This window comes from Hirsutella rhossiliensis, assembly GCF_020360975.1.
Source record: "Hirsutella rhossiliensis strain HR02 chromosome Unknown scaffold00002, whole genome shotgun sequence".
Taxonomy (NCBI): domain Eukaryota; kingdom Fungi; phylum Ascomycota; class Sordariomycetes; order Hypocreales; family Ophiocordycipitaceae; genus Hirsutella; species Hirsutella rhossiliensis.
The window spans coordinates 7,592,579-7,605,118 of NW_025408668.1; the positions used below are offsets into that span (position 1 = coordinate 7,592,579).

General features: G+C 36.6%; 1 protein-coding gene across 1 annotated transcript; it reads right to left on the reverse strand.

Annotated features, from left to right (window-relative positions):
* Positions 1 to 2,183: 2,183 nt before the first annotated feature.
* On the reverse strand, positions 2,184 to 4,298 carry HRG_02611 (RNase H domain-containing protein; the record flags this gene model as incomplete). Its single annotated transcript, XM_044861082.1, has 2 exons — positions 2,184 to 2,762; positions 4,284 to 4,298. The coding sequence occupies 2 exons, from the start codon at positions 4,296 to 4,298 to the stop codon at positions 2,184 to 2,186; spliced, it is 594 nt and encodes a 197-aa protein (XP_044724715.1).
* Positions 4,299 to 12,540: the final 8,242 nt, after the last annotated feature.

Here is a 12,540-nt window from a genome sequence, read left to right on the forward strand (position 1 = left end):
TTGCTGATTTCTTCCCACTTAGCTAGCCACGAAGAAGCTAGCAGATTCCTAGCAGAAAAGGCTCCTAGGTGTGCCGTATAGGTCTTCCTAATACGGTCAGTCATATACCCTCTCGAGGGAGCTGTCGAGGTCTCGAGCTTTAAAAGCCACTGCCTAGGAGTCTCTTCTTCTCGAAGAGTGATTAGCTTTGCGGCACTAACGGATTCCGTTATCGCCGTGCGTGCAGCAGTTAGCAACTTCGTCTCGTAAAGGTATTCCTTACGGTGACTCTCGTAGTCACCTAAGGCAGCAGAAAAAGCTCTCTGTTGTGCAGAGGTTAGCTCGGAGAAGAAGGAAGCTCCCTCTGCAAATTCCGTTGCCCTAGGACGAAGAGGGGCTCAAGAGGGTCCTGCTTGTCAGAGAAGACCAAATTGTGGATGGTTCTGTCCACACGAGCCCGTAGCTCCTTTACCCACTTATCCTAATCTTGGGGCTCTGCAAGAATCGTCCTACGGACCGTAGGGATGGCAGAGGAGTCGGTTTTCGTCATCGTTGCGGAAGAAGAGGGGGGGCAGAAAAGTCGGTTAAAATCGGCTTTTCTAGTAAGAGGGGTAAAATAAAGCCACGAGGGATGCAAGAAAGGTGCCTTTTGCAGCAGCCGGAAGGTACAGGAATACTATTCCTCCCGGGCTCATAACTCTCGCGAAGAGAGATGCGAGAAGTGCATAAAAATGCACGAAGGTGAAATTGGGAGTAAGGGGTAGGACAGGCAGGGCAGAGATGTTTGAATCTTGCGGGGGCAGCAATAAAGGTAGGGGAGTGATTGTTATATTTCCTTAATTGTCCTTCTTTCCTCTATCTAACGCCCCTCTTTATACCCGTCTAGCATCTCAATTAACAAAGAAGATCCTGCTTAAAGAAGCCACTAATGTCCTTTCGACTACCGAGCTTTTTGCCGGTTTTTCCCCTCCTTTCCAGCCGTTGCCGGCACATCCGTCTTATCTCTTCGCCACCTCCATAGGAAGCCATCGCCACTTCTGCTTCCCCTCATGCCCCCACCCTCCTTTCTGCACCTCTTTTTAGCTCCTTCTTCCTTCTTCCACACCGGGTGTTTTTCAGCTTCCTTGGTCCCTCTTGCCAAGGGATATCTCCGAGAACTGCGAAATCAGGCCACGCTTCGCGACAGTAATAGAATCGGCAGTCGGTCTTATATTTAACATCGTGATCGGCTTTACGCTTATTCTTATTAGGCAATGCGTTATAGACGTACTATTAATTAACGCTACTTCTTTAGTCTTCGAAAGCGAGGGCTAGATCAGTTAATAGTTTAGAAGAAATCACTTAGCAGCCTAAACGCAGAGATTCCTTATTCTTAGCATAGATAATCCTCTTAGGTGTTTAGAACAGAACAGAGCCCGTAGGATATAAAGATCTAGTAACACTTTCGACGATCGTGATCTGCCTCTGCTGCCTTACTTATCTATGATTGACTTAATCAATCACTAATTAGTGTTAGTAGGTCTTAATGCATGCATGCATAGATAATAGAGGTAACTAGTATATTATAATCGTCTATAATCTTCTAGGAAGGGAGGAGGCCACGAAGCTAGCTATATAGCCTTAGCTATCCTTAGCCGTATACGTAATAGCGCACGTGAGCTAGCTAGATAAGTATAATAGGTTACTATAATTCCTATATTAACCTTAATTTCTTTAATTTTATTAAAGTTAAAGTCACGTATATTAACCTAATTAACTTAACTTAACCTTAGCGTTAATAGACTTAATTTAACTTTAATGGCTTTAACGTTAACAACCGGTTAAAAACCTATAACCTATAACCTATAATTATTTAACGTCCGAAGAGCGTATAGCTGAAGCCCCTATTAGGGCAAAGGACGTGCTAGGCTAACGAGTTTATTATATAAAGCCGCCCGACTTTATCTTAAAACAACATTATCTAGCATCTCAACGGCTCAAAGGCGCTGTTTCGTCTAAGCCTCGCACCCGTCCGCGAGATGTGGAGTTGCATGCAACCGAAGTCGCAATCGGCGCCTATCATTCGCGATGAGCCTAGAAAGGGTTTCCGCTCAGGCTATCGCTTTCTGCGAGCCTTGCTTAAGTGGGAGGCCCCGGCCGGGTAAAGTAACCGGGGACTTAAGTAACACAAAGCAAAAGGGAGAGAAAAAAGGAGTAAGTTCTGTCTAATAGCGCGGGCAGATCCTTTGGAAGAAGGAGCATTCCGATGTCATCGCGACGAAGGCTTTGAAGCCCTTGCCTACCGCATGGTGTATCGCTTCGGCCGGTGAGGGGATCAGCCTCATCCGGAGCCGAGGCGGTATCTTTCTGCAGTAGAAGGGGTGTTCTGGCGTCTTGCGTCGTCCGCATGAGCGGTCTAGACTCGCATCGTCATGGTTGAAACGCTCGTGGTAGTCGGCGAAGTCTCCGTGCCGAGATCTTGCGGCAAGAAGGTTGTGGAGCGTCGCTCTTGACAGCGTGAGCTCCAGAGGACAACTTGTGGTGGCTTCGAGGTCTAGAGGTCTGTATGACCCTGGCGCCTCGACGGCCCACCATGTGTTGAAAGCGTCCTTCGATTGTTGCCTGGCCAGTCTACGCAGGTGCGCCAGGGATGGCATGGCCCCTGGTGGTTCGGGTTGCAGGCATCCTGCTTTGGCGAGGCCGTCGGCCTCCTCATTGCCTGGTATGTTGGCATGACCTGGGATCCAGCGGATCTGCACGTCTCCGTGTGCCCTTATCAGGCCCTGAAATTCGGTAAACCTGTCCTGCGATGAATCGGCTGGATTGCCTCGCAGACAAGTGGCCACTGCTAGTTTATCAGTGCAGACTATGATGCTGCTTGTCGCAGTCTCGGCCAGGCGGCAGGGTGGTAATCAATTCCACGTCAACCTCAATTTCTTTAATTTTGTTGAAGTTGAAGTCACGTGCATCAATTTAATTAACTTAACTTGACCTTGGCGTTGATAGACTCAATTTAACCTCGATGGCTTCAACGTTAATAACCGGTTGAAAATAAGTCTAAAATGGTGGTGGTTCAGGGTAGCATCTGCAGGTCCTACGAGACGCGCCTGCCGGACTCTGTTACAGGTACCTCTTTCTCCTCATTATATGCGCGGACATACCCTGTATCTAGTACTTCTAACCGTAAAGTCGGTCGTTGTAAATTCCCCGCCGCCCCCCACCGCCTTCCGCTTTAGGCAAGCCCCTTCCCCTTTTAGCCCGTCGCTGTATACGGGATTGCTATAAGAACACCTACACTCCCTCCCCCCTTCCGCTTAACTTACCCTTTCCTCCTCTCTCTTTCTCTCACCGTTATCCCTATCGGCCGGCTATCTCTAATACATAGCCCCCTCCTTTGCCTAACTCTACTCCGCTTATACGACCCCCTCGACTCCTACTCTATATATTTTAGCTAAGTCTTAATGCCCTTAGGTTCTATATATCCGCTTTATTAGCTATATCTTTTATCCCTTTAGTCCTTTACCTTAGCTTAGGAGGAGGGAAGGGCTCCTCCTATTGCTTTAACGCCCTAAATAGAATAGGCCTTTACTCGCCGATATAGACGGGGTTTCCCCTAACTCTTAACCTTAATACTCTAGTAATAGCTTAACGCGATTACGGTACCTACTAGATCCTTAGATCCTATTAGTAACTTAGTTGCCGCTATAATCGCGATAACCTACGGGCTTCCGCTATAATATTATCCGCTATTCTAGGATCGGATAATATAGTAAAGTCTGCCTTGCCTTTTACTAGGTATACTATATACGAATATATATAGAGATTAGGCTAGCTAACCTTCCCTCGTATCCGTTAGCTCCGTTAAAAGTCCCTCGGTGCTCCCGAGACGACTACCGATAGAATACTAGCCTGCTCCGGCGTTAGCTAGTAAAGCCTCCTTAATTAGCATTATAGTAATAGACCGTCCTCTAATAAGAATTCTACCGATATAGGCCCCGTAATCTATAACTATAATCGCGACGTACGCTAGCTCTCTATATTATAATTTATAGCTCGACGTTATCTCCGTTTTTATCTACCTTAGGTCTATTCCTATGCCTATATAAAGATAGGATAATCCTTCCTTAATCTTATAGGCTATATTAAATCGTACGAGTTTTAGGTATATAGCTTTCCGCACCGCGGCTTATACTAGGGCTCCCGACGACGGACTATACCTAAAGGTAACGTTTATAAGTTAGGTGGTCCGGTGGTCTTATCTAGACGACCTGCTTGTCCGGCACGCACTAAGATTAAGGGTGGTCCGGTGGTCTTATCTAGACGACCTGCTTGTCCGGCATATACTAAGATTAGGTGCTTGCTCCCTTACTCTACTATAGTTTTGCGATATAACTTATCTCGGGGGGGATAGGAGAAGCGATATTAGTAAAGGACGAAGGGGCTAGTAACTAGTAAGAGGCGAGACACGAGAGTATAGAGAGCGGAAAAGGGACGGGGGGCCTATTAGCCTCGCTAGCTTATCCCTTACCGCCTATAACTTAAGGTAGGTAGAAAGGCTACGCCTTAGAGAGGAGGCCCTAATATATTACGGTAATAGCTTTAGTAAAACTAGCCCCTATCTTCCTCTTCTTATTACTTATATAGCTAAGGGTATAGAGGGCTCGGATTATTTATAAAACGGTTACGGATTCCCTAGATTCCCTAGCTTCCTTACTATCTAATACTTTTCTTCCGTATCTTTATTTCCTATATAACTAAGAAGATAGACCGAATAACTTAGAAGAAGATATACCGCTAGCCCTCTCCGAGCTAAGGTTACTTATTCTACTATTCTATAGTTACTAAGAACTTCTAGTCCTTAACTCCGTCTCCCTTACTAGCTAGTTTAAGGAGCGGTAACTCTAGCTCTAGTAGCGACTTAGGAAGTATAAGTAAACTTAGTTAGACTATCTCGGAGCCTAACTATAAAACCCCTAACGTTAAGTTTAGCGCTCCCCTAGTTAAGTCGACGGGCCTAGAGATAGAAATATAAGGGATAACCTTATATATTGCGCGATCCCTAGCACCTACTACGGGCCTAGTAATAGACGCTAACCGTCTTTAATCTCTTTTCTCTAAGTATAAAAGGGTTATTAATAAGTAAACTAAGCTACGTTAGCATAGCGTTTTAGTAAATTAAGGTATTATAAGCTCTTACCTATAACCTATATATATACTTCTTATAGTATTTTATAGAGAACGGAATAATTAAGCTTAAATGCCTATTACCCCTATAGTTAGCGCCTCCTAAAGCGATTACGGTCTATAAAAAGTCCGAGGTAACTAAGCCGCGTTAAAGCGGGCGTAAGAGGAAGTCTACGCTACGTACTACTACTACTTCTTTATATCGTGTTTAAAAAAAGCGTATTACGACTTATACTAGTTAGGAATACGAGTTCTTACGCTTAGTAGAAGTACGAAAGGCATAGAATAGGTCTATTAAATATAAGGTTATTTAGAAGCTAACCTAGGCGTCTATTAACGATCTCTAAGGTAAACGGGCATTAAAAGAGGCCGAAGAGCTTATCGTAGATAAGTTCGGTTAGGTAGCGTAGGAAAAGGAGATAGAAAGATCTAGCTATTTCGAGATAGATACCGAGTCTAAGTAAAATAGCGAGGTTTTACTAAGATAAGCCTATTCCCCTTACTCCTTTCCCTTAACGGGATACGCTTAGTAGGTCTAAGGTCGTCTAGAGTAATAAGCATAGCCCTGCCTTCGTTAATACTACTACTACTACTGCTACTACTACTAAGCCTCTATAGCTCGGTCGTATTATTAGTCGTAACTATATCTAGCGCTAAACGCGTTGCAATCTTAGCGCTCCGCTTTATCCTACCCGCTATATCTTTAAGCTATCTCGTCGCTTCTTAAATCTTACTACTACGTCTCGTAATACGACTTAATTTTTTCGTAGGAGCTAGAGCGGGCGGTATGCCTTGCCCTACTATAATTACGGCCTTAGCCGGCTCTTCTATAATAGAGCTCCCTAATCCTCCGGTGCTATTTATTCGAGGAGGATGTCGGTCGAGCTCGGAACGCACCGTTTATAGTATCGACTATCGTTCGTCTTCGCGTAGGCGGTGTACGCGGCTAGAGTTTACTAGTAGCGGGCTATAAGCGATCCCGGCCCCGCGTTAGCCGAGTAGAGCCTCGGGTGCTAGTAACCGCCTAGTATAGTAGCTAGTAGCCTAGGGCTACTAGTTACCTATAGTTAGAGGTTAGCGGCAATTTATAGGTGCTAGTTACCTTTAGACTCTTATTCCTAGTCGCTAGATACTGCTAGTAACCGCCTAGCCCTAGTACTAGTAACTATTTATATATTATTACTAGTATCCCTTAGTAGCTAGTAACCGCGCGGTTATAGTTATCGCTTAACTATAGTAAAGGTTATTTAGGAATATATAGATAGAAGCCGGGCTAATAAATACCGGAGTCGCTGCCCGATTACTTATAATTATATGCCTTATTTATTATATACGCTAGTCCGCTTAAGGGGAAATTTTAGGTAGTTATAGTAGTTTACTTAGCTAGAACTTTACGTCCCGCTAGTTTAGAGTAGTAAGGCTTTAAGTAGTAGGAACGGAAAAGATATAAAAGGCTATTCTACTACTTATAAATAATCTTATAGTAAGCTATATTTCCTACTACGAGCTCTAAACCCGTCTCTCTACTACTTCCTCTTATCCCGGGATAAATAGAAAAGCTATTTATATTTAAGAGCTAAGAGAAGGTTAGTGCGGTTAAAGTCGACGAGTATAACGCGGCGGCGCTCGTTGTTCTAAAGTAGATTAGGTTCGCGCTTATTACTATAGTCGATACCCTTAGCCTAGACTATAACGACCGGTATTATTCCTAAGGGATAAACCTATTAAGGGGTTTATATTAGTAGATATAATAGGGCGTGGTCTAAGCAATAATATATATATTACGTTAGTAATAAGTTAGAGGTCGTAGACCGTAGACTATAACTAGGTAATTAGAATTAAAGATAGAATCGTAATAAAGATCTATATTAAAAGCTAGAGAGCTATCTATCTAAAGAAGTAAAAGTAGGTAGCTATATATACCTATAGAGACTATCCTTAGATTATAGGCCTAGCTATAATCCCTAACGTTAGATCGCATAGAGCGTAGTAATCCTATTAATCCTAGATTACTTAGATCTCTACGATCCCCTTAATCCTATATCTATTAAATAGTCGTACTAACTATTTATCCGTTAGACCGTATTACGTGCTTAACGCGGTCGACCGTTAGTGGCCTAGTAGCTATAGTCGTAATACGATATCTCCCCTCCTTTTAGTCTTATCTATAAGACCTACTATAGCTGCCTTAGCCGCCGTATATAAATATACCCTTATCGCGTCGTGCGTAAGTATATCGTTCTTTATTTCTTTATTCTTTCGGGATATACTACTAATAGTATATCTAGTCGTATACTAAAAAATCGTTCCCGAAAAGCCTCTAAGCGCGCTGCTCTTACTAAATATATCGACTTAAGTAGAGATCCTACCGATATACCGTATACTTAATACTTTAAGGCAAAGAAGATAAATTATTAGATAGCCGAAAATTCTTCGCGCTATAATAATTATATTGCTAGTAGTCGTCCCTATTATAATAGTATTTTAGTAGCTTCTTCTTATAGGTGTCTTTTAATTCTTTCTATATATAGTAGCTAACGTATTTCTTTTAGTAACTAAATTATTAGCGGAGTAGTATAGGCTATATTCCGAAGAGGAGGAAGCTAGGGAAGCCTTATTAGAGCTTTAGGCATAGCTTATAAACCTTTAGTCGTAAATATCTATCGCCGTTAATCGTTTAGCTTATATCTAGAAGATTCGGAATCGTGCGAAGGAAAAGAGTTCTAAGTTATTTTATCGTAGTATCTAAGAAGTAGATACTAAGGATAGCGTTTTACCTACGCTCGATATATATAAGTATTAGGTAGTAAATAATTTATAATCGTTAGGCGTTCTTAATAAGGCGAATTAGTCCTCGTTTAGTATTAGTAAGGAGTTTATAGATCTTAGTCCTTTAATCCCTCCTAAACCTTCTAGTAAAATTATCGAAGTAAAGAGCTATAGTAGGTTAAGTGCTTAAGTAGTTCCTAGGTATTTTCCTCTAGTCCGTATCCCTTTTACTTAATAAGGTATTCTTATTACTAACCTTATTTTCTTATATCTAGTATTTATTCTACTTTATATTCTTAATCGTTATTAACTTCGATTTTTTCCTATAGTTTAGCGTTTTATAGCGCTAGTTCTAATAATAAGATATAAAATATTAGGTATATCTATATTATTATTAGTAGCGAAAGTTCGTAGTTAACTTTTAAAATAGTTTTCTTAACCTTAAACGGTCTAAGTTTCTTAAAATCTAATTTATTACTTAGTCGTTTTATTTTAATATTTCGTTATATAAGGTAGACTATATCTCCCTCTTAAAAGATTAGTCCTTATAATCTTTTCCGATTATAGTAAGTAGATATTCGTTCTTTAACGAATTAAAGTTCTTATTATATTTCTTTATATAATTTTCGTAGCTAATCTACTTATAGTATCGCTCGTTCTACTTATAGTCCTTATCGAGTAACCTTAAATACTTTTAGGTTATATCCGTAATTAGCGTATACTAGTAAGAGCTTAGTTATTTCTATAACTAAGCTATTATAAGCTAGTTACGCTATTAGTAGCTATTTAACTTAATCGTTTTATTTATAGCTAATATAGTATCGTAAATATTATTTAAGCGTTTAGTTAAGTTGTTCTATTTATCTATCTATTTATAGGTAATAAGCTATACTAAGCTTATATTTTATCCCTAATTATACTATAAGGGCTTACTAAAACTTAGCTATAAATATACTTCCTCTATTAAAGATAATCTTATTTAGTAGTCCGTAATTACTAATAATTATTCGTAGGAATATATATACTAGCTCTTTTATATTACTTACTTCTTTATATAATAAGAAGTATCTATACTTCGTTAGTCTATTAGTAATAACGAATATACTATTATACTTAACGTTAGTTATAGGTTCTTTTAATAGTAGTAGCTTTATAATATAGTTAAAAGCTATCGAATCCTATAGTTTTTCTAGTACTAATAGTAGTTATAATTCTCTATATAGTTTATATCGTTTAGCTTTACTTTATACGTAAAGTTTATATTCTTTAATAACTTATTATACTACTTCTTTAAGCTATAGGAAGTTATATTATCGTTTAATCCGTTTTATTATTCTTTAGATTCCTTAGTATCTATATATTAGATATTTATATATATCTTATATAACTTTATCTCGTAACGCTAGTAGTATCTAGATTTTATTCTTATATATTAAAACTTCCGAATATTCTATATTATATCCGTTTAATACTTTATATTCTTTTATCTATTTTAGGATCTTTTAGTATATCGAGTCGTTAGGTTATACTTTAAATATTATATTTAGCTATCGTTGCTAGTAGTTCCCGTTTTCGTTAATTTCTAGGAGCTATCCTTTCGCTATAAGTGCCCTTATATCGTAGTTGCTTTATCGACTAAGGGTATTAGCTCGACCGTTTTCTATTCCTTTTCTATAGATTATTTCGTAGTCGAATTCTAATAAGTATTCGGCCTATTAGATCTATCGTCCGTTTAACTATTATATTATTATAAAGTATAAGATATTCTTATAGTCTATATAGACCTTAACTTTATATTTACTTCTAAGAAGGTAGTATTAAAATTCCTTAAAAGCTTAAATAATTATAAGGAATTCTTTATTATAAATAAGGTAATTAAGTTCTACGCTATATAGCTTCTTTAAGTAGAATATAATTAGTTATAGTCTTTCTTTATTATCTTTTTATCTGATTTATACTCCTAGAGCAAAGTCTAATATATTAGTTTCGAGTTCGATTTATCGTTTTAGATTAAAGGTAGTTAAGACTAGTTCTTATATAATCGTAGTTTTAATATATTTAAAAGCTTTATTAGCTTTATCGTCTTATATAAATTCTTTTTCCTTCTTTGTTAAGTCGTATAGTAGTACTATAATCTTTCCGAAATCTTTAATAAATCGTTAGTAGTAATTTATAAATCCTAGGAAACTTTATACGTCCTTAATATTCTTTAGCGTTAGCTATTCTTTAACTAAGTTAATCTTATCTTATTATATTTATATCTCTCTTAGTAAGATCGTATATCTAAGGAAGTCTACTTCTTATATATAGAACTTGCTTTTTTTTAGTTTAACTAGTAATTTCGTATTCTAAAGTACGCGGAGTACCTTATAAACGTATTCCTTATATTCTTCTAGGGTATCTAAGAAGATTAAGATATTATCTAAGTATACTACTATAAAGATATCTAAGTATTTATATAGGATATTATTAATTATCTATTAAAAGGTAGCTAGTATATTTATAAGTCTAAATAGTATTACTAGATATTTAAATAGTCCGAATTTCGTTCTAAAGGCTATTATCTATTTATATCCCTTTTTTATATATATTAAGTTATAAGCGCCTTTAAGGTCGAGGGCTATAAACTATTTTTTACTATATAGTCGATCTTATAGTTCCGATATAAGCGGTAATAGTATTCGGTCCTTTATTATAATATCGTTTAAGCGTCTATAGTTAATAACTAGTTATAGCTTACCGTTTTTCTTTAAAATAAATATAACTAGGTAGCCTACTTCGGATATTAACGTTTATATATATCCCTTTCGTAGATTCTCGTTAAGGTAGTTATATAGCGTTTATAGTTACTTTTCGTTTAGGTTATAAATCTTATAGAACGTCGGCGTTATTCTATCCTTAAGATAAATTTCGTAGTCCTATTAGCTATATTTAGGTAACCCTATCTTAAGTTCTTCCTTAAAGAGTTTATTATATTTCCGGTATTCCTAGGGGATATTCTTTATTCTATCTTATAGGCTTTATTCTTTCTCTTAAGAGCTAGTTTCTCTTAACTTAAGCTCTTTATTAATTTATTTAAGGTCTTTCCTTAAAGTAGCAATAACTCTTTAGATCTTTATATTATATCCTTTATTCTATTTATATTAGATACTAAGTTATATAGCTATATTAGTTAGTATATAGGTCTTATTAGTCGATTTTATTATATCCGCCGGTTCGATTACTATTTTCGTTTATATCGCTAAAGCCTATAATAATTTACTTAAATAGTTATCCTTTTTATCCTATTTAATAGCTAAATTATCGTAAAATTTTACTTTCTCCTAAATCTACTAGTCCTAGAAACTTATATCTTTGTTTTAATATAGCTAGCTAGTTTTCTAGTTAATTAGTAGGTTGCTCTCCTATAGCTATAGAAGTCTTAATATAAGGTTATATTCTTTAATATTTATAATATTAAAGTTAACTTATTCGTCGTAGCCCTAGATATTAATATTAAGGTAATTAATCTCTATATTAATAATTCTATTATTATAGTTAAAGGCCTCTCCTTCGATATTCGTAAGTTTATATAGATCTATCTTATATCTCTATATAAGTCGGTAACGATTAACGACTTTAGGTAAAACGTAATTACCTATCGCGCTATAGTCTAAAAGTATATATACGTAATATCTCGCGATTTAGATATCTAATACTATTTAGTCGCTATAGCTTGCCGTTACTATATATAGGGTCCTTAGATCTTATCGTATCGTGCTAGTCTATAGCCCTTTTATAGATAGCGTACCTTATTTTTTACTTAGTCCTTATTTATTTTATTTAGGTATTCTTCTTTAATTTATTATTAATATCGTTTCTTTATATTTTCATCGCGTAGTATTATATTAGGGCTTAAGAGACTAATTTCTTATAGCTAATCGAAGATTTCTTATTTCTTAACGCTATATCGTTTATATTATACTACTTTATAGTTAATTACGTACTATACTTTATAATTCTATTCGTTTTTATACTAAAGGTTAAGTTTTCGTTTAGCGTCTTTTTATTTTTCGCGTAGTATTTCTATATCGATTTTTCCTTAGTTAAATATAGCTTATAGCCTTTATATATATTACTAATAATCTTTTAGTATACCGTTATATTATTTATACTATACTTATGCTTTTTCGTATTTATAAACTTTATAGTTTAGGTATATATATTCGTTATAATCTTCTTTATTATATTTAACTTATTACGTAAGTCTTTAAAAGATTAATAATTCGGATACCTTAGAGCGAGTAGCGCTATACTATTCCTCTATTTTAGTATATTTATAGATTTTATATATCTCTAAAAGATATCTCGTTAATAAACTATAATTATCGCGGTATTTAAGTAGCGTGCTATAATTAGGTTTTAATAATATAACTTAGTCGTTTAGGTAGCGTTAATCGATTTTCTAGTAGTTTAGTTCTATACTTAAGTAGGGTTTCGAAAGTACTTATCCCTTAAACCTAACTAAGAAGGCGTCGTATCGTGCCTTTATCTAAAAGTATATTATATAATCTAGGTAAGCGTATAATATCTATAAAATATACTTATAGTGCTTATAAGTAAGTAGTATTTATAGATTATCTTTAAATT